The sequence below is a fragment of the Balaenoptera physalus genome (genome assembly GCF_965194825.1).
Source record: "Balaenoptera physalus genome assembly, chromosome: 16".
Taxonomy (NCBI): domain Eukaryota; kingdom Metazoa; phylum Chordata; class Mammalia; order Artiodactyla; family Balaenopteridae; genus Balaenoptera; species Balaenoptera physalus.
Window position 1 is genome coordinate 54,412,688 of NC_138898.1, and position 26,352 is coordinate 54,439,039.

Here is a 26,352-nt window from a genome sequence, read left to right on the forward strand (position 1 = left end):
CGCAGTATGATCACCACGGCTTTTAAAATGACCTCTTCTACCCTCTTGAACTACTCTACACACAGCAGCAAGGCCTTGCTTTGGAATCTTCTGGATAGTGTCACCACCTTATTTCACAACCTGTAAAAACATCCTACTGTTCAAGTCTCAATTTGACAAGAGCCGTAAAAGCTTTGAAATGACCCTCACCCCCAAACTCCCAAACTAAAATGACTGCTTCAACAACCACCAATAAAAAGATTGCCAGTAGCACAGCCTGATGAGGGTTCTCTGAGCACAAACCCTCCTCGGCCAGCCGCAAGCAGGCATGGTACCTGTGCTCACAGGGCCCAGAGCAGCCCCCACTTTCCTCACCTCACCCCCCCCCACAGTGCTCCTGCCCCAGGATGGGCTTGATGCTCAGAAATGTTCCGAAATGTTTCTTTGCCCCACCTACAATACAATGCTTGTTTTTGGAGACTCTTCCTAAGAATAATGTCCTCTCTTGCCCATCAAAAAAAAAAAAAAAAACTCCTATTTCTGATCTCCTTGGAGAGCTTTCCTGTATCACCAAACTTTCAAATGCAAGAGATATTCATACTACCTGTGGACATGAACTCTGCTCATCAGCAAAAAGGAATGGAAGGAATAAGAGGAGGAGCTACAAAGAAATACAGAGGGAAGAGGACAAACCAATAAACTTTGTGGATGTAGAATGTTAAACCAAAATATGATTCACAACAGTAGTTAAATACCTTGAGAAACCTGCATGCGATTCACTGGCAGAGGCATGGGCCCATCTATAATGGCAGGAAAAAAAAATGGGTTATTTAAAATAATCCTTGGGACTTCCCTGGTGGTCCAGTGGTTAAGAATCCACCTTCCAACGCAGGGGACGGGACGCGGGTTCGATCCTTGGTTGGGGAATTAAGTTCCCACACGCTGCAGGGCAACTAAGCCCGTGCGCTGCAACTACTGAACACACGGGCCACAACTAGAGAGCCCACGCACCACAACTAGAGAGAAGCTTGCGCGCTGCAACAAGGAGCCCACACACCGCAGCAGAGGATCCCGCATGCTACAATGAAGATCCCAACGAAGATTCTGTGTGCCGCAACTATGCAGCCAAAAATAAAATAAATAATTAAAAAAAAAAAAGTTTAACTTAATAATCTTTCAAACTTAAAGAGAAAACCAGGTCCAAAAGTGCTGTGCATTCTGATGCCAGCACACCCGCCTTTCCATGAGAGAGACTCAATGTCTAAACACAGGCCACTGCAGAAGGTCACAGCCACTACCACACAGTTTTCACAGCATAGGCTTCCAGAGAATATAATTCTATATGCTTAGAAATACACACCAAATGCAGAAGGAAAAACAAGGAAACAGACTAAGGGCTGGAAATGAAGTCCTTACTTGGAGGTCTCACAGGCTGTGCCTGTGGTATCCCAGGAGGCTGTGTCCCGGGGGCTGGTAAGGCTGGCTGGTTACCCAAGATGCCTTGTTTGTGTAAACGCGATCTCCGTTTTTCTTCTAGTTCTTTTTGTATCTTGTAGATTTTCTCTGCTAGTAAGTGATAGTACTCATCCTAAAACACAGTAACGTTCAATACTAGTTATTTGTAAAAAAAACAAATGATCTGGTTTTGTATGTTCTAACAAACTAATGAACTTTAAATTAAGTACACTGGCACAGGTAAGCATTCAGCACTTCTGATAAACCAGTGCCCAGTGATGTTACAGGAGTTATCAGATAGGAGGTACTGAGTGCTCATTACATTCATTCCACAGCTGAACCTCTTCTTGGACACTCACTGACACTGGCAATAACACAGACAAGCACTGTGAACACTGCCGCTATAAAGTACACCCACGGATTAAAAACATTTTATATACCTCATTTACCGCTGTAGCGGAGACATCTGTACTCTGTAGTTACAGAACAAGAGAGTTGTACAGGGACCTCATGTCTTAACTGGGAAGTCTCCCTGGTCAGTGCCCTCAAGTGATGAGTCTACCAGACTAACAGATGTCCCCATTTCCAGACAATAAGGCAGACAGATGCAGTTACAGCTCCCATAGGTGCTGTGCGTGGCTAGAACACAAATGGCAACCTACCCTGCTGTTGGCAGACTCATACATGTCCCCTTCCACTTTCTTAGCGTAGGCCACCAGGTTCTCCATGCGGCGATCCTTCAGGGCTGCAGGGTCAGGTGTTGGGAAGATGGCTTGGACACTGAAAAGACAACACACACACTCTCAATCTACTTTCAACACAATGTCTGTCCTGCCACTTTATATGTGACACGGAAAGAGAAGAAACAATCGTCTACCTATGGGCGCAATACACTGCTGACAGAAACCCCCAATCTCTCTCGCCTAGTTCATGAATACACAAATGAAGTCGCTCTCTGGAGACAATACTGACCTGTCAATTTATCTACAAGTCAAACACACCCATATTTTGCTATGAACAATAAGTGCCGGACCACCTCAAGAATAATATGATTTTGAATTCCTAATTTTTAAACTACTTATTATAAAAATTTTTGATTAAAATAATGAAGGAGAAAACAAATCTCCAAGGGAATCAAGTTAACCTCACCTTCAATTTAACTTAAATAACTGGAGAAAGTTAACTATTAATTTCCTGTATGTTAAACTGTATGATAGTAGTGTCATGCCATCTGTATTTACTAGGCCCAAATTCCTCCAACTCTCAGGGGTCTCCACAAGTATAACCTTGAGCCACAAAATAAGGCTAAGCTTCTTAGCTAATCCCAGGTCCCTGGTGCATCCCAGAGCTTAGAAAACAGGCCTGGCCCCCTGCAACATGGGTCACAGTTCATGTCCCTCTGTAGGACCCACTGGGAATGCAGGGTCTGGGATTCTCTGGCCTTCCTAAACAAGCATGTGACCCCCTTCAGCTGCTAGGTTACAATCACCTGGGACCCAAGAGAACACTCAGGAATTAAATCAGACATCGATGAAAATGCAAAACTGTCACATCGCCATCAGTCACAAAATGTTTCCATCACATGTGAATAATGGGCGAGGTGGCCACGTACAGTTTATGCACTAGATGGCTCCTCAGGTCCTGAGTGACATGTTCATGCCAGCCTTTCCGAACGCCAGTGCTGGAAGGAGGTGCTGCTGTGGGTATAGTGCTGAGGGTTCCAATGTTTCCAGAGTTTGAGCCGTCACTGATCAGTGGGCTAAGGAAAGAGTAAGATTTATCCAACTAAGGTTCGCCAACCATATGGAACTTTAAACTGTATTGGAAGGGAGGGAGGGAGGAAGGAAGGAAGGGAGGAAGGAAGGAAGGGCGGGCATCACACATTTATAAAGAATCAAGAGCTTCCCGTGGTTACCAGTACACTTTCACGTGCAACTGTCACTCAGATAGGAGCCAAATCAAACACGGGTCTTACTTTGCGGCCCCAAGGGAAGTTGGAAGAGCTGATTCTGAAATCAAGTTTGGTGGCTGCTGATCTGTTGTTATTCCTCCTGATGGAATGTTCATTGGGTTATTTCCTTGAAAGACAAAAAGAAAAGAGATCAACCAACTGCTGAATTATAATATACACTTTAAAGTCCTGATAACAGATAAATAAAAAGTCACATATAGATAAATGATTCTTATAATAATAAACGCTATGGCAGGAACTCTGGGAGTTATATTTTCAACAACAGTGATCAAATTGTATAAATTCAGTTGCAATCTCCTTCCCACTGCACTTTATAACCAAAGAAAGGCATTTCTATGGAGGTTGGCTGGCATCATGAGTGCCCTGTGGCTGCAGAAAAAAACCAGAAATGATCCATCTGCAGATTCAGATTTTGATTCTGGTTTCATTAATATCATGACTTAAACAAGTAAGCTAACCTGTCACATACATGTTCATCATCTTTTTTTTTTTTGCATATCAGAAGGTAAAAATCATAGAAATTAAGTGCAGGTGAAGAAGATAAAAGGTCAACTTATCTACAGTATTCATTCTAAAGTAAGAAAAAGGTGAGATACAGAGAAGTTAATAGTCTTGTTCCAGATTATACCACCAATAGGAGTAGAGTTAGATTATAATGCAGGTTTCAGGGCTCCAACCCAGCCTCCTAGCCAGCAGGAGTTACAGATGTATTAGGGTGATTATTTCCCAAAGCGCAACAGATGAGATGTCTTTAACTGGACATTTTTAAGGTTAAAATATTTTATTAGGAAAAGAACAAAACTAGCACAACAACCTTGATTTAACTTGCTGACATAACTGTTTGGCTTAAGTCTGAGTTTAAAAGGACTATGCCAATTTGAAGAGAAACATTAAGGAGACAGTATGCAGAGATGGCAAAAACTGTGGAGAGGTGTGACTGAATGATGAAACACTGGCAATTAATGGGTTGAGATGACACTAGGAAACACTAATCCATGGAGAAGTCTGAGACAGAAGAGATTTTCTAAGATTCCTGTTAACCTGCCCATGTCCAGGCTGGTCACCTCCAGCCATGAGGTAGCCCATAACCAAGACGTGCTAAGAGCTGTACCCACCTTCAGGTTCTTTGTCAAATAAATGGTCTACTCAGAGTCAGTGCAAGTGGTACAACCCTAATTCTAACTTGTGAGATTCTGTATTCTGAGCCATATGAAATGCCCTTTATGAAAACTGTCCAGACAGAAGCAACAAAAATATTGGTTCATTTGCAAATGCTATTCATTTTACAAGCCTGTAACATCTTCAGTGCACCCAACACTTTAGCCGTTTCCTGGAAGTTTTTTATTTCAATCATTTAAAAGATATCATCACCATAATATATACATATATTAACTTGAATTTAAAGTAAAAACAGTAGCTAAAAACAGTAACTGAAAACAGCCTTGGGTTCCAGGAAGACTTGTCATTCCCAATGCTGCATGTGGACAAAGAAATTCTTGAGACTTCTTTCACCTACCCAGGGGGTTGAGAGTCCTCATCTGCTGGTGAGTTTGAGGCTGTGCTGGTTGCTGGCCAGGAACCTGAGGCTGCAGCTGCGTCTGGGGCTGGTTCAGGTAGGGGAGTCCAAGAGCAGCATACGCTCGTTGCATGGAGCTGGGGTCTATGGGATTTGGGTTACTTAAAGAAGTGGCATTCTGTTGGCCTGTGCCAACAGAACCAATTGTGTTTTGAATTCCACTAGCTGGAGACCCCAGGATGGCTATAACAACAAACAGACAAACAAAAAAGGTAAGTAAAAGGGAGAAGTCCGCAAATGATTTTAAAACTACTGAAAAGCAAGTAAAATTTTATCAGAAGACCACCTATGTATGTCACGAAGCACTGGAACAATGCTACCAGGAAAGGAACTGTGCAGAGAGAAGGATCCCATTCAATTCATCTATTCTGCACAGCAGTAGTTGAAGAGCAAAAAGCTGAAGAAAAATTCAAGCTTCTATGTTAGAAAACAACAGACCACAATATCAGTGATTACCTAATCAAAGTCATCATGTATTAAATCTAGAGACTCTTAAGAGGTCGGTTCTGAGGAAACAGCAAACGTGTAACAACAGAAAGTTTCTGATTCTTTGGGGGTCATCAGCCACCACTGAGATGAGCTAAGGAGCCCCCTCCTGCTGCCGCTCCCCCAAGTCCTTCACTTCTCTCCTGCATAGGTACAGAAGGATTAACAGAAGGAGCAGAGGTGATACCTAGTTGGTCAGTTTTGTTACTTACTAATAACTTGAGATCTATGACACGACCTTCCAAAAAACAAAAGTGCACTTCCTTGAAACTGCGGCGTACAGTGACCAGCTAACACCACACCTTTCTCTCCTACGAGTTTCCTATGCAGGAGGGCACCATGCTGAGCTCTCTGCTATGTGAAGCTGTTCGAGAAATGCTGTACTTGACAGAGTGACTATCTAGCTGAAATGAGTGATGGACCGAGGCTTGGCGTCCCCTCAGCACCGCTGATACTCAGAACTGAGCATCAAGATGCTCGGCCTCGGCAGCCAACCTCGGCTCCCATGGCCTGGCCTGCGGCTGGCTCGCAGGGTGTTCTCTCCAGCTACCCTTCTTCCTGCCTGATCCCCAGAGACTAAAGGAAAAATTCTGTGGCAACATAAAGAGCCCCATTTCCAAGGGCTTCAAAGTTAACAGAGATGGCCCCAAACATCCATCCGTCTGTCTGTCCATCCATCCATACAAATGTCCTCATTTGCTGAGCACTCAACACATGGCAGAAGTTTTATGTCATACCATTTATTCTTATTCTTAAGGAGCTCCTTTCTTTCCAACTTCCTAAAACTTTATAGTCATGTCATAAACAGCAGCTTATAAAACTGATACTATAAACATATGATCTCTGATACATAAACACTATCACAAAGCCTTTCTTTAAAATTCAATTACCTTATGTGTAATAACAATAGTCTCACATTACCATCAGTGCAACTATAACATAAACAACTCAAATACTTATCAGCGTAACTTAATTAAACCGAAATGTGTTAAAAAAAACACAACTTGATAATTACACATTCCATACTATTAATTTTTCTAATAAGGATATTCAGATCTCAAACTCATTAATGCTCATTAGACACAATTACACACACCAAGCACCTCATTATTATAAATGAAAATCAACTCCCAAGGTACACTTTATGACAAGCATGTAGCTGAAATAAGTCATGTATAATACCTTATGAAAGTATTTTTTTCCTAATAGCTAATACTCCACAAAACTTTAAACACATGACATTGTACTCCTGAAACTGACATGCTAAATTTTCTAAAAGAACTATGATGTAAAAAGGAAAGTGATAATGGTAGGATGACTTATTTTTCTATCACCTTGTGGTGTAAGAAAGAACAGGCACAGACTACATTGATACACATATTGATCAATTGTGGAGGGAGAGGAATTTAAAGAAACAAGGTATACGTGGCCTTCCGTTTCTGGGTGAAGATGCATTAGTGACCACTTCTTCCTACTATAATCCATTCGCGTCCACACTTCCCCAAATGCCATCCTTTTAGCCAAAATTCCCCATCCTAGGACAAATGCCATTCCCAAGCCCAAGGCCACTTACGGGGCAGCCAGCACGTCTCGTGGAAGCTGCTGACATGGTCAATGCATTTTTTGTTTGTGTTAAAAGCATTTATGTCCTAAATGTAAACATTACTATATTTTTTATTTTCAAAGAAAACACATCTGAAGACAAGCAAGCATTTGGTAATTGACATTTCTAACAATTTAGAGACAAAGGAAAACAAAATACAAACAAATAAAAAGCTTCTCTAACATATATGCATGGCCCAATTTGAGTCCAAATGCTGCTATGAGATAACACAAATTATCTCATAAGGGTAAGGGAACACAGGCGTTTCCTATGGGGGTGACAGCTGATTGAAAGGGGTAAAAGCGCTAGATGCTCTAGCTCTCCGTGAACATCTGCTGGTGTCTTGGGCAGCAGTTAGTCTTCGCTGAATTCCCCCAGCGCCTCCTAGGCCTCTGCTTCTCTGAGCATCTGAGCTTCCTGCACTCTCTCGCTCACTCATTCGCTCAACTTGCTGCACAGACTGCGTGCGGACTGGATGTTGGGGACTCTGCGAGGCTCCGGGATATGCACTCACGGAGCAGAGGGTCTGATGGGAGAGCAACAAATTTATCTGATAATACTGACAAATGTAAGGCTGCAGCTCTGGACCCCCTATCAGATTCAATGGTGCTCATCTCCTCTTCCCTGCACGTTGCCTAAAGGGTGGACCAGTGTGCGATGCATCTGGAGTCTTCCCATGTTGTGGTGTCCAGCACAGGGAAACGAGGTGCAGGTGAGCTGCGGCAGTGTAGCAGGTGCCCTCCCAGCACTGAGGGCTTTAGGGCCGAACAAAAATGAAAGGAGTGCTAAAACAGCAAGGCTTCATTTATCTGGTATCATTGAGAATGCAGCCTGCTGTACTGATGTTTACCCTTTTTTTTTTGGCCATGCTGCAAGGCTTGTGCAATATCCGTTCCCTGACCAGGCGGGGATCAAACCTGGGCCCCCACAGTGAAAGTGCAGACTCCTAACCACTGGACCACCAGGGAATTCCCATTTACCTCTTTAAATGTCAAAACCTCTTGTTCTTTTTACCATTTTTACATCGTTTTCTTTCTTAGAGCTCAATGCTATGTTTCATACACAATCAATCCTTAGAATATCACATCACACAGTGTCTCAATACATCTCAATACAGTGTGGGTTCCTCTCCCTTGAGTATCAGTTGGCATTCCTGCTACGTCAAAACACCCCCAACCCCTCCACTGGCACACCGTTCCCCTTCTGTTGCAGCTATACCAAGAGCCCATGACTTAGGAAATAAAAGGCCAAGTTTCATAGTTGGCTCTGCCCAGGACTCACCCACCACTTTTCAAGGCAGTCCTTCCCCAGTGAGCACAAAGCCTCACGGATAGGGTCCATGTACGCTATACACTGCTGCTTTGCAACATTCAATTCACCAGAAGTTCCAGTCCTCAGTCATTCTCAATAAAACTGTGCTCAATTTGGAAATCCAATGAAAACGGACACACTGAACTCCAAAGCTTTGTGAGGTTGGTGGGGGACATGCCACGGAGCAGGCAAAGCATCTACTACCTGGTCATCACTTAGATTTCCACTGAAAAAGCCAAGCTGAAATTTACTCAGACCCGCAGACGTCTCTGCAGAGCTGCTCCCACAGCACGGGGCTTCACACACGCTGTGCACCAGGACCCCCTTCCTCTCCAGCATCTTCATGTGCACAGCACAGGGCACAATGACAAAGGGGAACACCCGAGCCCCAGGGCCAGGCCTCCCATCACAGCCACCACCAAGCAAGAATGCACGCCCTGCAGCAGGTTTTCCTCAGAAGCCAACGACTCAGAACTGGCAACCCTGTGTCTCCCAGAAGAGCAAGGACAAAGCTATTCCGATGAAGTCTATCACCAGCGAAGGTTTGGTACTTAAATCAGGGCAAACAAGCCCAATGCTCTGTCCCTACAGCCAGAGGCTGCCCTGCCCCCTCCGCTCCCCGCCCCTAGCCGAGGGCTGTCAGAGGTGGCTGAGGGTCTCTGGGGAGCCCTCAGGTGGAACAGGCGGCCATCCCACAAGTGCTCGCTGACCACCAGGCAGGCGTCTTGAGGGCACGTTTTAAGGAAGACTCAACACCCTGAAGGACTACATTTCAAACAATCAGAGGGGTCTAAAGTTGGAACACACAGCAGGGCCAGGTAGTGAGCATCAAGCCAGTAGAGGTATTCAAGTCACAGGTCTGGGGACTGCCGACTGAGACCCTGTGGAGGCTCACGTCGAGGTGCAGCCCAGGGCCCAGGCAGCCCTGGGCAGTGAGTGGGCTGGTGTGGCTCTGGGGCTGACCCTGGGGCACCCATTCTGACAGTCCTTCTGGTCTGAGTTGGGAAACCCGTGGTTTCCCCCAGAGAACAACTCACACCTTCTCAAAAGTTCCAGAACAGACACTCCACCCTTCAAGGCATTCAGAGCAGCATGTCCCGATCACCTGGGAATTTGTTAAAATGTAGTCTAGTAACACAGGAGGTCTGGGATGAGGTCCAAGTTTCTGCATTTCTAACACACAACCTGGGGGTGCCCGTGCAGCTGGTCTGAGGACCACATGCTGAGTAGCAATAACCCCACTGATGAGGCAACATGAATTCAAATAGGGAATTCGGTCATGTGTTCCCACAGCCCCTGTCCCCGTTGCCACCCTGTACAGTACTGGAATTTACTGGGAGTCAGATGCCAGGACTGACATTCGGTATATACCTTGCAAAGTCCTAATTATTCAATAAAATCTTATTATCTCTATAAGGGATGGGTAACTCAAGATCAGTGATTGCAGAATCTCTTGAAAACAACTCAAGGAAAAATTAAAATCTCAACACAGGCCAAAGAGGTCTGAGTTTCCTTTCAATGACCACTGTGTAGGCTCCACTGGTGATTCTGGCAGGTTCTCTCAATAGAGACATCAGTGAGAGAAGTTAGATAAGTAGGATGTGTGCACCAGGTAGGGTGAGCATCTGTGGGAAACTCTGCCTGGAAAGCACAGCCTCAGTGGACACAGGTGTGTCTCAGTCCCCAGGGGTCCTTACCACCCACTACAAACCTTACTATAGCACAGGAACCTCTGAATCCAGTCAGATCAGTGCCCTTGCAGGCATATCAGCTGTGCTGTCTAGAATGCTCTTCCACTGTTATTTTACTGAAATTGGGCTTCGCCCAGCCCCACCCTCCAGCACACTCCGATCCTCCCTGCCAGGACTGCTGATAATACTGACTTGCCTCTACCTCACTCCTCTGACTGATGCCATCGTCACATCATTTTTAATGTACAGCGGACCCTTAAACAATACGGGTTTGAAGAGCATAGGTCCACGTACACACAGATGTTCTTCAACAGCAAATATGACACCCACACATTGTCATCTGCAGATGCAGAACCAAAGACATGGAGGAACCAAACTGCCAATGCAGTGGGAAGGCCGTGGTTTGATTGACTGACTGACTGATTTATGCTGCGCTGGGTATTACCTGTGACGCGTGGGATCTTTTAGTTGCGGCATGCGGACTTCTTAGTCTCGGCATGTGAACTCTTAGTTGCTGCATGCATGTGGGATCTAGTTCCCTGACCAGGAATTGAACCCAGGCCCCCTTCACTGAGAGTGCGGAGTCTTACCCACTGGACCACCAGGCAAGTCCCGGGCCATGGATTTTTGACTGTGCAGAGGTTTGGTGCCCCTAACCCCTGAGCTGTTCAAGGGTCAACTGGATATATTCTAACAGTGGAGCTGACTCTCAGCTGCTAGAGGGTCAGATCCACACTTCCTCTCTATTGCCTAAACCCCGTTTCACACATGATAAGCACAACTTGCTTCAGGAGAGGAGGAACAGCAACAAACATTTACAGAAAAGATATTGCTGCAACTTTCTTGCTCATCCTATCAAAGTCCTTTGTACTCACAAAACTATAGTGCTGGAGCCAAAGGAATAGACTCAGAGCAGAAACGTAATTTGAGAAGCATGTAAAAAAACAAAAAAAAAGAAAGCACTTTCATTTCTTCCATGAAAACTTGCCAAAACCTTGCATAAAGTTAGTTTACACCTTCTCCGTGACTTTATATTATAAAATCACCCTGGTAACACCTTACATTATGACTAGGAGAAACACTGTGGTTTACCACTTCTGAGAGCACGCACTGGATCAATTGTCACAACAGTCAGGCAGTTATAAGGAGTTTTTAAAAAAAAAAAAAACCCACATTCATTTTTCTTTTTTTTTTTTTTTTAAACAAAAACCACACAAAGTGTTTCTTAAAAAGAGAAATCTTTACAATTGTCATGGCAATACATATTAAAAACCAAAAGAGCTCAGAAAATCCACAGCCCCAAGTTAAAAGTTAAGAACGATGTCTTAATTCATTACTCACGGAATTAATACTGTACAACCACAAACTCGACAAATGAATATTTTGGCACTTAAAAAGCCTATTACTAAAATACATCCTAAAACACAAGAAACTAACCGTCACAACATACTAGTTAAAAAAAATGTTTTACACTAACTTGAAGGAAAACCAGACTGCATTCCACTAGAACTACTGTCCCAAATATCTGGTTCTAGAAGACCCAGACTCCTAGATCTTCACTTTATATAAGAGATGTCCTGGAAAATTGTGTATTAATTCAATTTTTGGTTAATCAAAGTAAAATTTAACTGATTTAGGAAAGTGACTTTTAAAGGAAGCTTAGTATGACCCCTTCTGCAGGGAGGGAGGGAGGATGACAGGCCTGTGGCCCTGGACCATCTCTCCTGTGCCGTGGACACCCAGCCATGTGGGGCAGGCTCGTGAGGGACCCTCCTGGAAGGCAGGAGCTGGGCTTGTTGAGAGGAAAGCATGTGGGCTGCACAGTGCTCTGAGGAACAGTGTGCTTGTCCATCTTTCCTTGTGCCACACGGAAACAACCAGAAAGAAAAGCAGCACATGTTCTGCAGGCAGAAGTGGGGTCTGAGGCAGGTGATCAAGAAGAATGAGAGTAATGAACACATAACGACAAACAGGGGAGGGTGGCAAGACGGCACAGATGAGGTGGAGGAAGACGAAGACGACGGTGCTGGAGTCACGGGGAGCAGCTCCAGCCCAACGGGTGACACGACATCCAAGGGCACGGCCTATCTGCCCAAACTGAGGGACACACCCAAAGACCACAGTTTCACCTCGGAAATGACAGGAAGGGACTTAAAATTCGGGAGAGATGCTCATCCTTTCCCTGCTCTGATGCCTATAGGGAGCCCCTGGGAGCCTCACGCAGGCCTCCTAAGCAGGGCGCTGCTCAGCCGATCAGCTAAAGGCTACAAAGATAGACTGGAAAGATGACAAAACAACAGGACGATCAAGATGCAGCCAGTCCTGGTGCAGAGACTCTCAATTTGTGCTGAATAAGCTGTTAGTTATGCAACTAGGTCTGGGAACTGCATCTCCAAGGAGGAAAACCTCCTAAACGTCTGCACGGGGGATTTTACCCTGACCCCCTGACTGACTCTTCTAGAACACGGAGTCCTCAAAACTTACTTTAGAGTAATTCCAAAAGAAGTGTCCAGTCTACTCCACCCCTCACCCCGAAGTCGCCGTCATTATAGTGACATGACACTCAAATCTTCAGATACTGAGTATCTGTCAAGAAACATGAAGAGTCATCATGCTGGCTCTCGGCTCTCTGAACAAAGCGACGCTCCTCTTTTGCACTCACTGCTCTGCTGTGACCAATTCTAGTGCTGGGGGTGGAGGGTGGGGGGGATTCCAAAGCGACCACGTCGCTGAGCACATGGAGGACCTGTCTACTCGCTAAGCTGAGCTTCACCCTCAGGTCTCCACCTTGGTACCTCTGCGCCCACTATACTTTGCGGTTAGTAGTTTCTGCCCTGCTTCCTACCTACTCCTCTGTATTCTCTTTAGAAATAGCTTATCATCTCATCGCCAAGCTTCTCTACCCACAATGCTCACTTACTTTGTTGGTTTCGCTTGTCACTGGCATTTTTCAAAGGGAGGCAAACAGGACAGTCATGTCGTGTGCAGTTCTTCCAATGAGAGATGATTTGTCGTGAAGATGCACAATGGGCAACTATGACCAGAAAAACAACGAGATGTTATTTTTCTATCCAAATCGTCACGCTTTCAATTACACCTAAATTATAATGCCAGCTTCCATAAAAAAATGGTAACAAGTGTAACCACAGCACAGTGCAGGCAGTCCTCAACTTACAAACAGGCAATTTTCCAAAAAGTTTGTAAGTCAACTACTGAGAGTTCCAAACAAAAACTTCCCATAGAAGCAATGTTATGAATGATGGTGAATAAGGTTCAGCCCATAAATCAAAAACAAAACAAAAACTACTCGACCTGAAATACTGCACAACTGGAATGAAAGGCAGAACAAATAATAATTCTGCGATGTCACTGTTTACAATAAAAATCTTACATTATGTTTAAGGATGAAACCATCTAAATACTATAGCTGAAGAAATACAGACAGAAGCAAATGAGAGGTCTGTGGAGACTCTGACGGGGACGCTGGGCACTTCTCAAAGTACTTGAGAGGGCAGCTGTGCCTGGTCCCTCTGTCTTTATTTTTACTTCCATGTGAAGGTGCTGTCACTTCTTTCTAAAGGTCTAGCATGACCCTCCTCTGCTTTTCCATCAGGATCAGGGTTACACCTGGGACTCACAAATGTCACAAGGGAAAGAGGGAGATCAGGGAGAGACTCTCCCCAAGGTTTAGGAGCACAAGTTTGAAGAGGAGGAAAGAGAATAAAGATTAAAGGAAAGTATAGTTGTTAGTAAGAAACAGTCTCTTCGGGAGAACTGGGGTGTCTGCTATAGAAGAGCAGGCGGGGGGCGGGGAGGGGCACGTGACTCGCCTGAGTCCCCCTCCTGGAGGGGAAGGAAGGAGTGGCAGGGATGATACGGTGCATAGTTCCCCACGTCACAGACAGTCACCCAGGACAACTTCACCAGTATCCCAATGAACCTCAAGACGAAAAGGTGGAGGAGCAAGGCAGTGGGCCCCTGGCAGTGTTGGCACACAAAACGACTGCAAGACAGATGCTCTAGGTTCTGGGAAGGGCGTGTGCATGCGTGCATGTGTGTGAGCTACACTGTCCAAAAGAAAACCGTGATCTAGACAGTTATGACGAAGACAGTGTCAAGAAGGGACAAAAGTCTTCCGTGACAGAGGAAGGCAGAAAAGAACAAATGCAGGGCACAGCCCCAGCCAGCAGAAGTTCACAGAATATTATAAAACCAAATCGCCTTTCTCCTCAGCAGGTAAGTGTCCAAAGGCATCTGACTGGTCGGCGTGTGGGGACGTAGGTGGTGGGAACCTTATTAACAAGAGAGGTGCCTGAGAATAATAGACAAATTTCGTCCTAAGCTCTGTCCCCAGGACTTCAGAAAATGGCACTTACCTTGACAGGCTTTCCCAGCCTGACAATGTGTCATGTGATTCAAAACATTTTTCATGGTTCGACAATGTGGGAGAGAGCAGGCCCGAACCTCTCCATTTGCTTGTTCTCGCCTCTGACATTTATGAGCGTGAAGCAGTAGAACCAGCTGCTGCTGTATCAGTTTGCGTTTTTCAGGATCTGCAGTAGGGCCCGTTGCAATTGCCTGTGTGGGTCCAATTCCCACTGATGTTTGCATCTGAGACTAAAATAAAACAAATTAATAAAAATATTTTAATAAGCTTTCAGAGTTCCAATTCACGTTCATTAATTATTTTTCAAACTAATGTTAAAGCTGATGGATAGTATCAGCCACAGAGAGAAGGCAGCTGGTGAGGTTCTCTTTAACTCATTGGCAACTTTAAGGAAGATCCAGAGGCACAGAAATAAACCAACTCAGAAGCAAGGCTGGTTAAAGTTCACTTTTGTATGATCATCTGAGAGCAAGAAAGCGATGCTTATTCTAAACTGTAGTAACAAAAACCCAATTCACTCTACAATACATACAAGTGCACGAAAAGCTGTTACTACATGAGGTTCAACCATATGAAACTGTTGTTTCTCTAGGCCCAAATGACCAAACATTGGAAATTTCATATGATTCAAGCTAATTAAAAAGATTGCCTGACCAATCACAACCCACTGCAAATATCTGATGGAGCATAAGAATCACAGCCACCCTTTGGATTTCATAATCTTGTGACCAGAAGGACAATACTTGCAGCATTCATTACCTCTCCTAAAAGAATAAGACAGGACTTCCCGGGTAGCACTGTGGTTGAGAATCTGCCTGCTAATGCAGGGGACACAGGTTTGATCCCTGGTCCGGGAAGATTCCATGTGTCATGGAGCAACTAAGCCTGTACGCCACAACTACTGAGCCTGCACTCTACAGCCCGCGAGCCACAACTACTGAGCCTGCACTCTACAGCCCGCGAGCCACAACTACTGAGCCTGTACGCCACAACTACTGAAGCCCGTGCGCCCTAGAGCCTGCGCGCTGCAACTACCGAGCCCATGTGCCGCAACTACTGAAGCCCAAGCACCTAGAGCTCGTGCTCCGCAACAAGAGAAGCCACCACAACGAGAAGCCTGCGCACCGCAATGAAGAGTAGCCCCCGCTCGCCACAACTAGAGAAAGCCCATGCGCAGCAATGAAGACCCAACGCAGCCAAAAAATAAATAAAATAAAAAGTTAAAAAAAAAAAAAAGAAGACAGCACTTATCTTGAATACAACCACCCAGTACAATTGTTAATGTTTATGAAATGCTTTGCCTTCCATTAAAATTTCTACGCAGACATCTGACAATATTTTTTCTAAAAGTATTCGATGATCTGCTAAAGATTCAAAAATAGAGTTTAGCTGCTCTCAGCCTTTCAAAGTAATAGGCATGACCAACCATATCTCTTAACTGCAAAGAAAATGGAAAAGGTGACCTGTGGAGACCACCTTCTTACTCTTTACCAACTACCAACATTCTTCACACAAATTTACTAAAGAAACTTGTGAAATCAGAGAAATGTAATGTTCCTAATATGCAACAATATAATCCACAGTTCAGGGATTTCTAATCTTCTGCTCTGACAGTCACACTCCTGGCCTGATTTCACAACACTCAGTGCCTCCCATGAAGTACACCACCACTCTGATTTTCCAAATTAAGAATCAAAACTATACACCTGCAATTAGGGGAAAACCAAGTATAAAAATATTTCTTAATGAACCAAAGCTCATTTTTTAAAAGTTACAGGGTTTTGTGCTTTGGTTTTATCTTGATGAGAACTCAGAAAATAAGTGTGTACAAAATCCGCCTGGCTTTCCTCAGGAGCACAACCCCTGGAAGCCTAACTAGGATCCAAAGCAAAAACAAAGTTCAAGCTGAGAGGTCGAGCTTCCTGACTGGTAGAGAAAACAGCCTCTTTTCCTTCTGTCTATTTTTTCCCTGATTATAAAAGCAATATATGCACCCGGTAGAAAATGTGGAAAGCAAAAGAACTAAGGAAATAATTAACATGTGAAATCCTGACAGCCAGGAGTCCACTACTGAAGCGTAGACAGGTATTTCTTCTTCCAGTCTTTTTTCCTAGGCACATGTGTACGTATGAACCATCTGGCTTCGTATTTACTCCAGGTTCTGTCCCATACCATTAAGTTGTAGTATGATGTGTAGTGAACATGTGGCTATACACTTGTTTATCCAATCTCCCATGATTGGGCATAAACTGTACCCTCTCCTTTTTTTCTGGTACTTTAAAATAAAGCTCCAATAGCTTGTGACTATGCCCCCAGCAGCATTCAGTATCAATGTTAAATGTTTCAGAACTGATCAAACTTATTCCCATGGACTAGAAAGTCCAAGTGGAAATCAATAGGAATAGAAGAATATGAGAAATGTAAGAAGATCCTTGTTTAGGTCTCTTCTGCATTTATAAAAATTTCAAACATATGGAAAAACAGAGAGGAAAGGATACCATTATCACATCTAACAAAATGAAGGATTCTTTTTTTAAAAAATAAATTTATTTATTTATTTGTTTTTATTTTTGGCTGTGTTGGGTCTTCGTTGCTGTGCCTGGGCTTTCTCTAGTTGCAGCGAGCGTGGTCTACTCTTTGTTGCGGTGCGCGGGCTTCTCATTGCTGTGGCTTCTCTAGCTGCGGAGCATGGGCTCTAGGCGCGTGGGCTTCAGTAGTTGTGGCACTCGGGCTCACTAGTTGTGGTTCGCGGGCTCTAGAGCACAGGCTCAGTAGCTGTGGCGCATGGGCTTAGTTGCTCTGCGTCATGTGGGATCTTCCCGGACCAGGGCTCGAACCCGTGTCCCCTGCATTGGCAGGCGGATTCTTAACCACTGTGCCAGCAGGGAAGCCCGAAATGAAGGATTCTTTAATATCTGCTAATATCTAGTCCCTATATAAATTTCTCTACTTGCCTCCAAAATGTCTTTTAGAGCTGGTCTGCACAAATCAAGACCCAATTCAGACCCAAACCCTACATCTGGTTATTGTCTTTAAGGTTCTTCATCTCCTGCCACCCTCCCCCATTTTCTCATGGCACTGACTTGAAGAATCAAGTCATTTCTTAAAATACAGAAATGCTACATACAAAAAAAAAATATACAAAAATCTGGTAAAAATCTCAACCTTATGATTAAATTATAAAAGACTTTTTAAAGTTATTAAAAATTAACACATTGCTTCTCATCTGGGATGTTCTTAATATAGCATATTTTGAACTATACGTGACAGTATATTGAAACCTCAACATGTAAAAATAGCATGGCTGGAAACTATACAGCACATTCAAACCTTGGTCTATACTTGGTCTATCTGTAGATGCTTAATAAGCTCTACACACTGCTTACATGTGTCTCAAAAAACATAATGGATGGTGAAGTTGAGTCTGCAGCAAAATGGAAGAGAAGACATGTCTCGTGTCCCTGTGTTTGGCCTTCCCCATATAACTCCATGTACTTGCTTGCTCAAGGCTATTCCAGTTTGCAAAGTGCTTACAAACTTAGGGAGCATTTAAGTTCCTCCTCTCTCAGACCGGTGTTCAACAAGACAGAAGAGGTGTATGAACTCCTGCAGAAATCTGTCAGAAGCAGCCTTCAGACTCTACCAACTTCCCTGCTCAGTCCCCACTGTCCAGGCGGGCATGGAGAATGGAAAAAAAGCGCTTAGACAAGAACCTCCCTTTAAACATACAGAACAAAACCTGCATATTCCCCCCAAAGTAATTTATAATTTTATGCAACTATTTATTTTTGCAATAGCCAAGAAAATTTTGGAAAACAGTTAAGAATGAAGGAGGAATCTATCCTGCCAGATACCAAAACTATAAAGCTATAGATTTCTTTACATAAGTCTAGAAAAAGATACATGTACATATAAAATTAGTGTATTATACAGGTGGTATTTTAAACTGGAGGGTTGTGGTGGCAATCTTTGATCCGTGTATCACCTTAAAATATAAAATAAATTCCAGGTGAATTAAAGTGAATAAAGTATATTAAAATGGATAAAAATACTAGAAAAAAATATTTTTAGTATGACAATAAGAAAAACTTAACATAAAGAAAAACAGAGCAAAACTTAAAAAGTGAAAAACAGGGAAAATGGTTGTTTTTGAGAAGTGGAAACAGTGAGTCAAAAGATAGGGCCATTATTAAAGCTCCTTATATATGTTGCTAAATTATTTTCCAGAAAGGTTGTGGCACTTTTTATTATATAAAGAACTCAGGGGAAAAAAAAAGATACTACTCCATTAAAAAGTTGGGCAAAAAAAAAATGTACCGATACCTCACAAAATAAATAAACAACAAACATAAAAAACGTTCTACACCTCGGTGCCAAGACAACTCAATGGAGAGAAGAATAGCCTTTCCAACCAACAGTGATAAAAAGGATAGGACAACTGGATATCCACATGCTAAAGAATGAAGGAGGACCCCTTCTTCACATCATACTCAAAAATTAACTCAAAATGAATCAAAGGCCTAAATGTGAGAGCTAAAACTATAAAACTTTTAGAAAAAAAATCACAGAAGTAAACCTTCATGACCTTGGATTAGGTAACAGATTCTTAGATATGTCACCAAAAGCACAAACCACATCAATGAAAAAAATAAATTGGACCTCATTAAAATTAAAAGCTGTTATGCTTTGAAAGATACCATCAAGAAAGTGAAAGACAACCCAAAGAATGGGAGAAAACATCTGCAAATCATAGATGTGATAAGGCACTTGTGTTAAAAAAAACCCTTAAAACGGATTAAAAAAAAAAAAGAACCTAATTTTTTAAAATGGACAAAGGATATGAACAGACATTTTCCCAAAGAAGATATACAAATGGTCAATAAGCACATGAAAAGATGCTCAGCACTATTAGCCATCATCAGAACCACACTGAGGTTCCATTTTACACCCACTAGGGTAGCTACAATTTAAAAAACGAGACAGTAACAACTGTTGGTGAGCACGTGGAAAAACTGGACTCACACACTCTGTTGGTGAGAACGTCAAATGGAACAGCAACTTTGGAAAACACTCTGGCAGTTCCTCAAAAGGTTAAACCTAGAGTTACCAGATGGCCCAGCAATTCCCCTCCTAAGCATATACACCCAAGAGAATTGAAAACATATGTTCACATTAAAACATGTACACAAATGTTTGTAGCAGCACTATTCCTAACAGCCAAAAAAGTGTAACGAACTTAAACGCCCATCAACTGATGAATGGAAAAAAGTGATATATCCAAAATGGAATATAATCCAACCACAAAAAAGGAAGTACCAATACACGCTACAACATGAATGAACTTTGAAAACATTGTGCTAAGTGAAAACAGCCAGTCACAAATGACCACATATTGTATAATTCCATTTCTATGAAATGTCCAGAATAGGTAAATCCATAGGGGCAGAAAATAGATTAGTGGTTGCATCTGGCTGAAGGTCTGGGGGAAATGGAAGGAACTTGCTACAAGTACAGAGTTTCTTTCTGGGATATGAAAATGTTCTAAACTTGTGGTTGGCGGACTTCCCTGGTAGCACAGTGGTTAAGAATCTGCCTGCCAATGCAGGGGACACAGGTTTGATCCCTGGTCCGGGAAGCTCCCACATGCCGCGGAGCAACTAAGCCCATGTGCCACAACTACTGAGCCTGCGCTCTAGAGCCTGAGAGCCACAACTACTGAGCCCATGCGCCTCAACTACTGAAGCCCGTGCGCCTAGAGCCCGTGCTCCGCAACAAGAGAAGCCACTGCAATGAGAAGCCCACGCACTGCAACGAAGAGTAGCGTCCACTCATTGCAACTAGAGAAAGCCCGTGTGCAGCAATGAAGACCCAACGCAGCCAAAAAATAAACTAATTAATCAAAAAAGAAAAAATTTTAAAAATAAAATAAAATTGTGGTTGGTGATGGTCGCACAATACACTGAATGCCATTGAGTTGTGCACTTTAAAAGGGGGAAGGAACACTGTATGGGACATGAATTATATCTCAGTAAAGCTGTTTTAAAATGAGTTCTATCTCACTAATCAAAGAAATGAAATTAGAACAAAGAGGCATCTTTCACCTATCAATATGACCATGATAAAAAAAAAATGGTATCAATGAGGGTACAGAGACAGCAATTTTCAGAGATTTTGGTGATAATGCAATTTAGTACGACTCTGGAAAGCAACATGTATCAAAAAGAAAAATGTGCATTTCTTTTGATCCAGTAGTTCTACTTCTTATAATTTATTATTAGGGAAGTAACCGGACTAGTGTGCTAAAATGTATGTACAAAGACAGCCACCACGCCTTGATTAAATCACTGAACACTGGAAAACTCCTAAATGCCTATCAAAAGCGGACTAATTAAAAAAAATTATGGCTACAGACCTCATGAAATCATATGCAGTCATGAAAAGTAAGGTGGACCTCAAGTGACCCCAGTCAAAGCCACATGGAACGTAAGGGCCCAAAGCCAAGCCCTATCCAAATCCTTGACCCACCAAAAATTGTGAGATACAGCAAAATGATTATTTGAGGCAAACAAAATTAGTAACAATAATAATGTAGACCTTCATGCTTTCATGAAAAGCTGTCTGTAACATATTAAGCTACAAAGGAAAGTTATAAAATAGTACCATAAAGTCATTTGGTTTTTCTTTATTAACTTTATATTTTGTACCTGTTCTTAGAAAAACTTTGTTAAGATTATTTGGTGGTTATCTCTGGGCAGGGGTGGGATCGTGTTTATAATTATGTATTGTTTGAATGTTTTACAAGTGTCCACTATTTTTATAAACAAAAAACATTCCACTTTGCGGGGGGGGGGATCAGAAGAATCAGGAGAAAACAATGAACAATTTAATATAAAAAATAAAATTGTAAAGGTACTAGAAAGTATTAAATGAATATTTTGTAATGCAAAAGTGGTAAAGGCCTTCATAAAAATATGTAAAGCAGTGGCTCCTAACCAATCCCCAGTAAAGCCTCTTCAAATACAGATTCCCCATCTGTCCCTTCCAGAGACTATGATTCACAAATCTGGGGCGGAGCCAGAGGCATTTCTATTTGTTAAAGTTCCACAGGGGGTGCTTTATTGTATTTAGCTTTCTACTTTTTAAAGATTTTCCAAAATGAACATGTATGTACTTTTACAGTTAGAATAAAACAAAACATTTAAGAGCAAAAGGGCCACAGGTGATTCTGATGTAGCGGCAGCCATGCATAACGGGAAGGCGCCAGGGCCAGGCCACTGTAATGGCAACCAACAAACTAGGAAAAATATCTGGAACACACAAGACAAAGCAAATAACACTGCAGGTATTATTCTTTTTCCTCTCCTTGGCCAGTCTTTATTTCTCAAGGACTTTGTGCCAGGCTCTGTGTTCAGCGCCCAACAGCATCAGCTCACTTAATACCCACCCACCCATCCCCAAGGGAGGACTAACTCAGGGCCCAAAGTGGCACTGGGCAGTGGTGGAGAGGGGGATCTAGCAGTAGAGTGCCCATCTTTTTTTCTTATTTTTAAATTTAATTAATTAATTAATTTATTTTTGGCTGCACTGGGTCTTCGTTGCTGTGCGTGGGCTTTTTCTAGTTGCAGCGAGCAGGGGCTACTCTTCGTTGTGGTGCGCGGGCTTCTCATTGCAGTGGCTTCTCTTGTTGCGGAGCACGGGCTCTAGGCGCACGGGCTTCAGTAGTTGTGGCAGAGTGTCCACCTTTTAACCCTCCTGCTGCCCACCTTGTCAGAGGGTTGCCCACCTTGCTTTATAAAGCATTCTAAGAGAATCTAACAGAAAAACTGGCCAAGGACAGGAACTAAGCAACTCAAAAATAACAGCATACTAAACATAAGTACTTTAATTCTTACCAGTAATCAAGAAATGCAAATCAAAATAAAAAGACACCGTTTCCTCCTATCAAAGGACAGAGTGATAATCCCCAGCCTTGGGAGCATCGTGCAATACTAGTGACCTGGTTCGTGGCTTTTGTTGGAAGGCAATACAACAGTATCCATTAAAGGCCTTAAAATATATGAAATTTGCATTTCAGTAACGCCCATCAGATCACATGCAATTCCTAATCATGGAAGGGGGAGGTTACCATGGTGTGGGAGTCACATTGGTGCAATCGTGACCCCCCCACCCCTGCCTGTCAACATTTTGAACGATGAATAACAGCAGGTGAACACAAAGCACACGCTCTAAGGGCTGTGGAGGGTACAGCCCACTCACCCCTTTTCAGTCTTTGCTAGATCTTTGCTCTTTGCATGTGTCACTTGTCACCATAACTCAACCATCATTTTACACCCCTGTCCATCACACGACCTTGAAACGCAAACATTTTATATTTATTCTGGTGTATTCCTTAATTTTTAAAGCAGTTTGATGTATTTTTATTAGGGTTGCGCTATTGTTACATAGGTCTGAGTAATCAGCACCAACCCCATTTTTTAAAATGCCCTTTATTCTATCCTAAGGATAGAATCACAGATATGCACAAGGAGTATGTATAATAAAGTTTATTCTGGCATTCTTTCTAGAAAAGGAAGTTATTTTCCATGAAGCGTCCAACAACAGATTATAATGTCTGCAAAGGACTCTGTAATGCGAACAGTAAGAAGCAGACACTGACCAAGACAGAAGAGGGAATGAAAGTGCTTCCTCCTGACACACAACCACTGCCCCCAATTCATGTTGGGCTGGGATTCCTAGAGATGGCCCTTCAGGATCAACCTGGCCCAGACCTTCTACATTACTGATGGAGTCCAGACCCACACTCCTCTGACATACTCCCCTGACCCACCTGGAAACTTTACTTCTTCCCAACCTCCACTTAAAAGTCAGAAAATGACACCAAAGCAAACACCAGGTGGGACAAAGCGTTGTTCTGCAATATTTGCTTGTTCTGATTTCCCCAGAAGGACCCTAGAACAGCTGGGTACACAAAGCTTTGCAGTCATAAAATAAAGAATATGCTCATTAAATGCAGAGCTATCAAACTAGGAAGAAGTGATAATCACCTGAGATGATAAAGATCAGTTGGTAAGAAACAGAACATAGTTGTTTAGATAGAAGGAATAATGTTTCTTGTGTTTTCTCCTTTTTGCTTGGTGTTTGTTGATTTTTTTAAAAAATAAGATTACCTTACAATTTAAGATTTAAATTCAATAGGGAAATAATTTAAAATGAGCAAGCTGGACCAGAATGATTTCTAAGCAATCTTCCAAATCAGAAACGCTGTGATTTCACAGCAGAAAACAAATGGCTAAGTCAAGAAAGAAAACTCAATGGGTGAGCCAGAGGGCAAAGGCACAGGACTGACAACTGGACAGACCCACTCTCTCCCCTACCCTAAGGTCACTCTTTCCGACCCAGAGAGTCAGTCTGCCATGGAGGGCTGAGTGGTCAAATGCACCTGTGCAAAGAAACCCTAAAAGGTAAAAGCTGCTGAATCTATTCCAACAGCCAAGGTGACAGGCCAACCAGACCAGCAGGTCTTAACTGAGTTAAGGGGTCTTCACAGCATCAGGTCCATGCACCGAATGAGAATTACCAATCTACTAAAAAACTTTTACGGAATAATCTTCCTGACCACCAATATATATGAACATATTCTTCAAGAACATTTATTACAGTAAGTTTTTGATAACTTGGCAAATTAATCATTTGACTGAAAAATTAGTTTTTGGTGACTTGAGCCTTAGGGCCATTTCAGATAATTGTGGAAAAAAGTAAAAAGAAGTTAGGGTAATTAGGGCTGCAAAAAGACTGTTGTGGTTCCTGGCTCTTCAGACACAGTATTGCACTTACATCTTTGGTAGCTACGACTATCTCCTTCCAGATCCATTAAATGTGCTATCTACTGAGTTCTTCTTCCTTTTAAAAAATAGATTTTTTATTTAAAAAATTTTTTTAAATTTATTTTTAATTTTTTAAATACAATCTTTTAAGGTGTCTACTGAGTTCTTCTTAAAATGGTCACTTCGTTTTCCAGAAACACCTGTATTTGCTGCTATCGAGCAGGCAGAAATTCCAGCACTAGTATGTGGTGGGCGCAGCTTGTTTAGACATGAAGAACCTTCCTACCGAGTCTCTACTTTACATGAAGTGAGAGGGCTGAATGTCTCTGGAGATAATTTATGTTGTTTTACCCAGAAAGTTTCACTGAAGAAAAGGCTACGCTAATTAGACCCTAGAAAAGACACTGTTGGTTAATGGAAACTCATCTTGGAAAGAAGTTAAATGATCTTGATTGAGCACTTGCAATACATACAGTTGGTTCCTAATATCAAAGAATACTGTTAATTTTTCTCCATTTATAGTTTCCTGATATTCGCAACACATCATATTTTGTGCTTAGGCTATGTTTCCCAGCTGATATTTATTGCCAAAACAAAAGGGGATGAGTTAAAACAGTAGAAAAGATTTATACAGGTACTAATAAGAATTTTAGAACTAAAAGTTATTCTTCAAAGCACTCACATACACATTTTCTCAGAGATCTTCAAGTTACAGGTGAAGGCAGTAAGTTGAGAATACGAAAGGTAAACTCCTAAAATTACAAAAACACTTGGATGGCTAATAATTACAGGCAAGCGCTCACTTCCCAACCTTGTCCCCTGTTTTCCAATTCAATTACTGAGGCATAATTCATAGCCACAGAGTGATTTTCTACAGAAACTGCTCTCACAGTGAAGAGCTGACAAGACTCTTCACTCGTCGTTTCCAGACAAGGACGAGAGTGCCGGGAAGCACTCTCCCCAGTCCTAGGGTTGAGGGAAATACTAGACCACCGGTGATTTTAAATTCATGCTTGTGAAGTACAAGGAGCTAGTGGACAATGGTATGCGAACATGAGCACCTCCGCAGGGCAACTAAAACTGTGAGATGAGCCAATCAAAGACAACAACAAAGAGGAGACCCTTGGGTTCACAAAGTTCAATCAGTTCAAGTCTTGCTCCCTCAGTGATCAGAAACTGGACATGGAGGACAGAAAATCATGAGAGAATAAGACAGAAAAGGTGGAGGGAGACAGGGAAGCCTTCTGAAGTACTGAAGTGGACTCAAGACTAACAAAGTAGCCCACTCCACAGTGGGGCAGCCGGGCATCAGGTCACTGACACTGCAGGGGACAGTGGCTCTCAAAGACTAATCTACATCAAAATCACCGGAGGAGCTTATTTAAAGCTGCAGTTCCAGTGCAAAAGAAAGAACAAGTCCATCTATTTGGCAATTATCCTGAACCGCCTTACAGGGAAGTAGGTGGCATACACTGGAAAACTGAGAAAGAAAAAACCTAAGGTTTCACAAATAACAGTGACAGACAAGAACACAGATTCCTCACCCTCTTCTAAGAGATTCTGAACCAGGAGGACAGGGTGGGGCCCAAGAACCAGTCCCACTGATGCAGTGGGTCCACTGACACGCTGAGAAACAGAGAGAACTAACCCCAAAACACACAGCTTGCCCTGGAAGAGCCGTAGCTAATGGCACTACCCCACATCTTTGTTATTCTGGCAGGACACAGAACACAGTTCTACAACCCTCCTCTGCATGGACAGTCAGTACCAGCGACAGTTTCCTTCACTTTAGAAACATGAATCAGCAGCTGCCTGGGGGCCTCGTCCAAAGCCTCCAAGTTCAAATTCTCTGACACACGACCAAAATCCTAACACCATTCTCATGAGCTATTTTATTTTATTCTTCTGTGAGCAATTTTAAATAAGCAGCACTCCTGATGATTTTCCTCCATTACAACTTTAAGAATGGCAAAGTCTCCATAATACAGTTCTTAGTTTTTCTCAAAACAACAACGTAACAAAAAACCCCAACACGTATGAACTTTCTATTAGAAATAACGCTTGTAAA

General features: G+C 42.7%; 1 protein-coding gene across 8 annotated transcripts in view; it reads right to left on the reverse strand.

Annotated features, from left to right (window-relative positions):
* The window catches only part of CREBBP (CREB binding lysine acetyltransferase), a 128,966-nt gene that overhangs the window by 38,736 nt on the left and 63,878 nt on the right, over window positions 1-26,352 (reverse strand). For 6 of the 8 annotated variants that reach the window (XM_082428661.1, XM_082428658.1, XM_082428657.1 and 3 more), the window contains exons 4-11: window positions 14,450-14,690; window positions 12,994-13,107; window positions 4,923-5,165; window positions 3,410-3,512; window positions 3,047-3,193; window positions 2,097-2,214; window positions 1,396-1,567; window positions 735-779 (exon numbers count right to left, since the gene is read on the reverse strand). In XM_082428661.1, coding sequence (XP_082284787.1) covers window positions 735-779; window positions 1,396-1,567; window positions 2,097-2,214; window positions 3,047-3,193; window positions 3,410-3,512; window positions 4,923-5,165; window positions 12,994-13,107; window positions 14,450-14,690 — 1,183 coding nt within the window. The remainder of the gene's footprint in view (window positions 1-734; window positions 780-1,395; window positions 1,568-2,096; window positions 2,215-3,046; window positions 3,194-3,409; window positions 3,513-4,922; window positions 5,166-12,993; window positions 13,108-14,449; window positions 14,691-26,352) is intronic. The other 2 variants (XM_082428660.1, XM_082428659.1) reach the window with 1 other exon arrangement.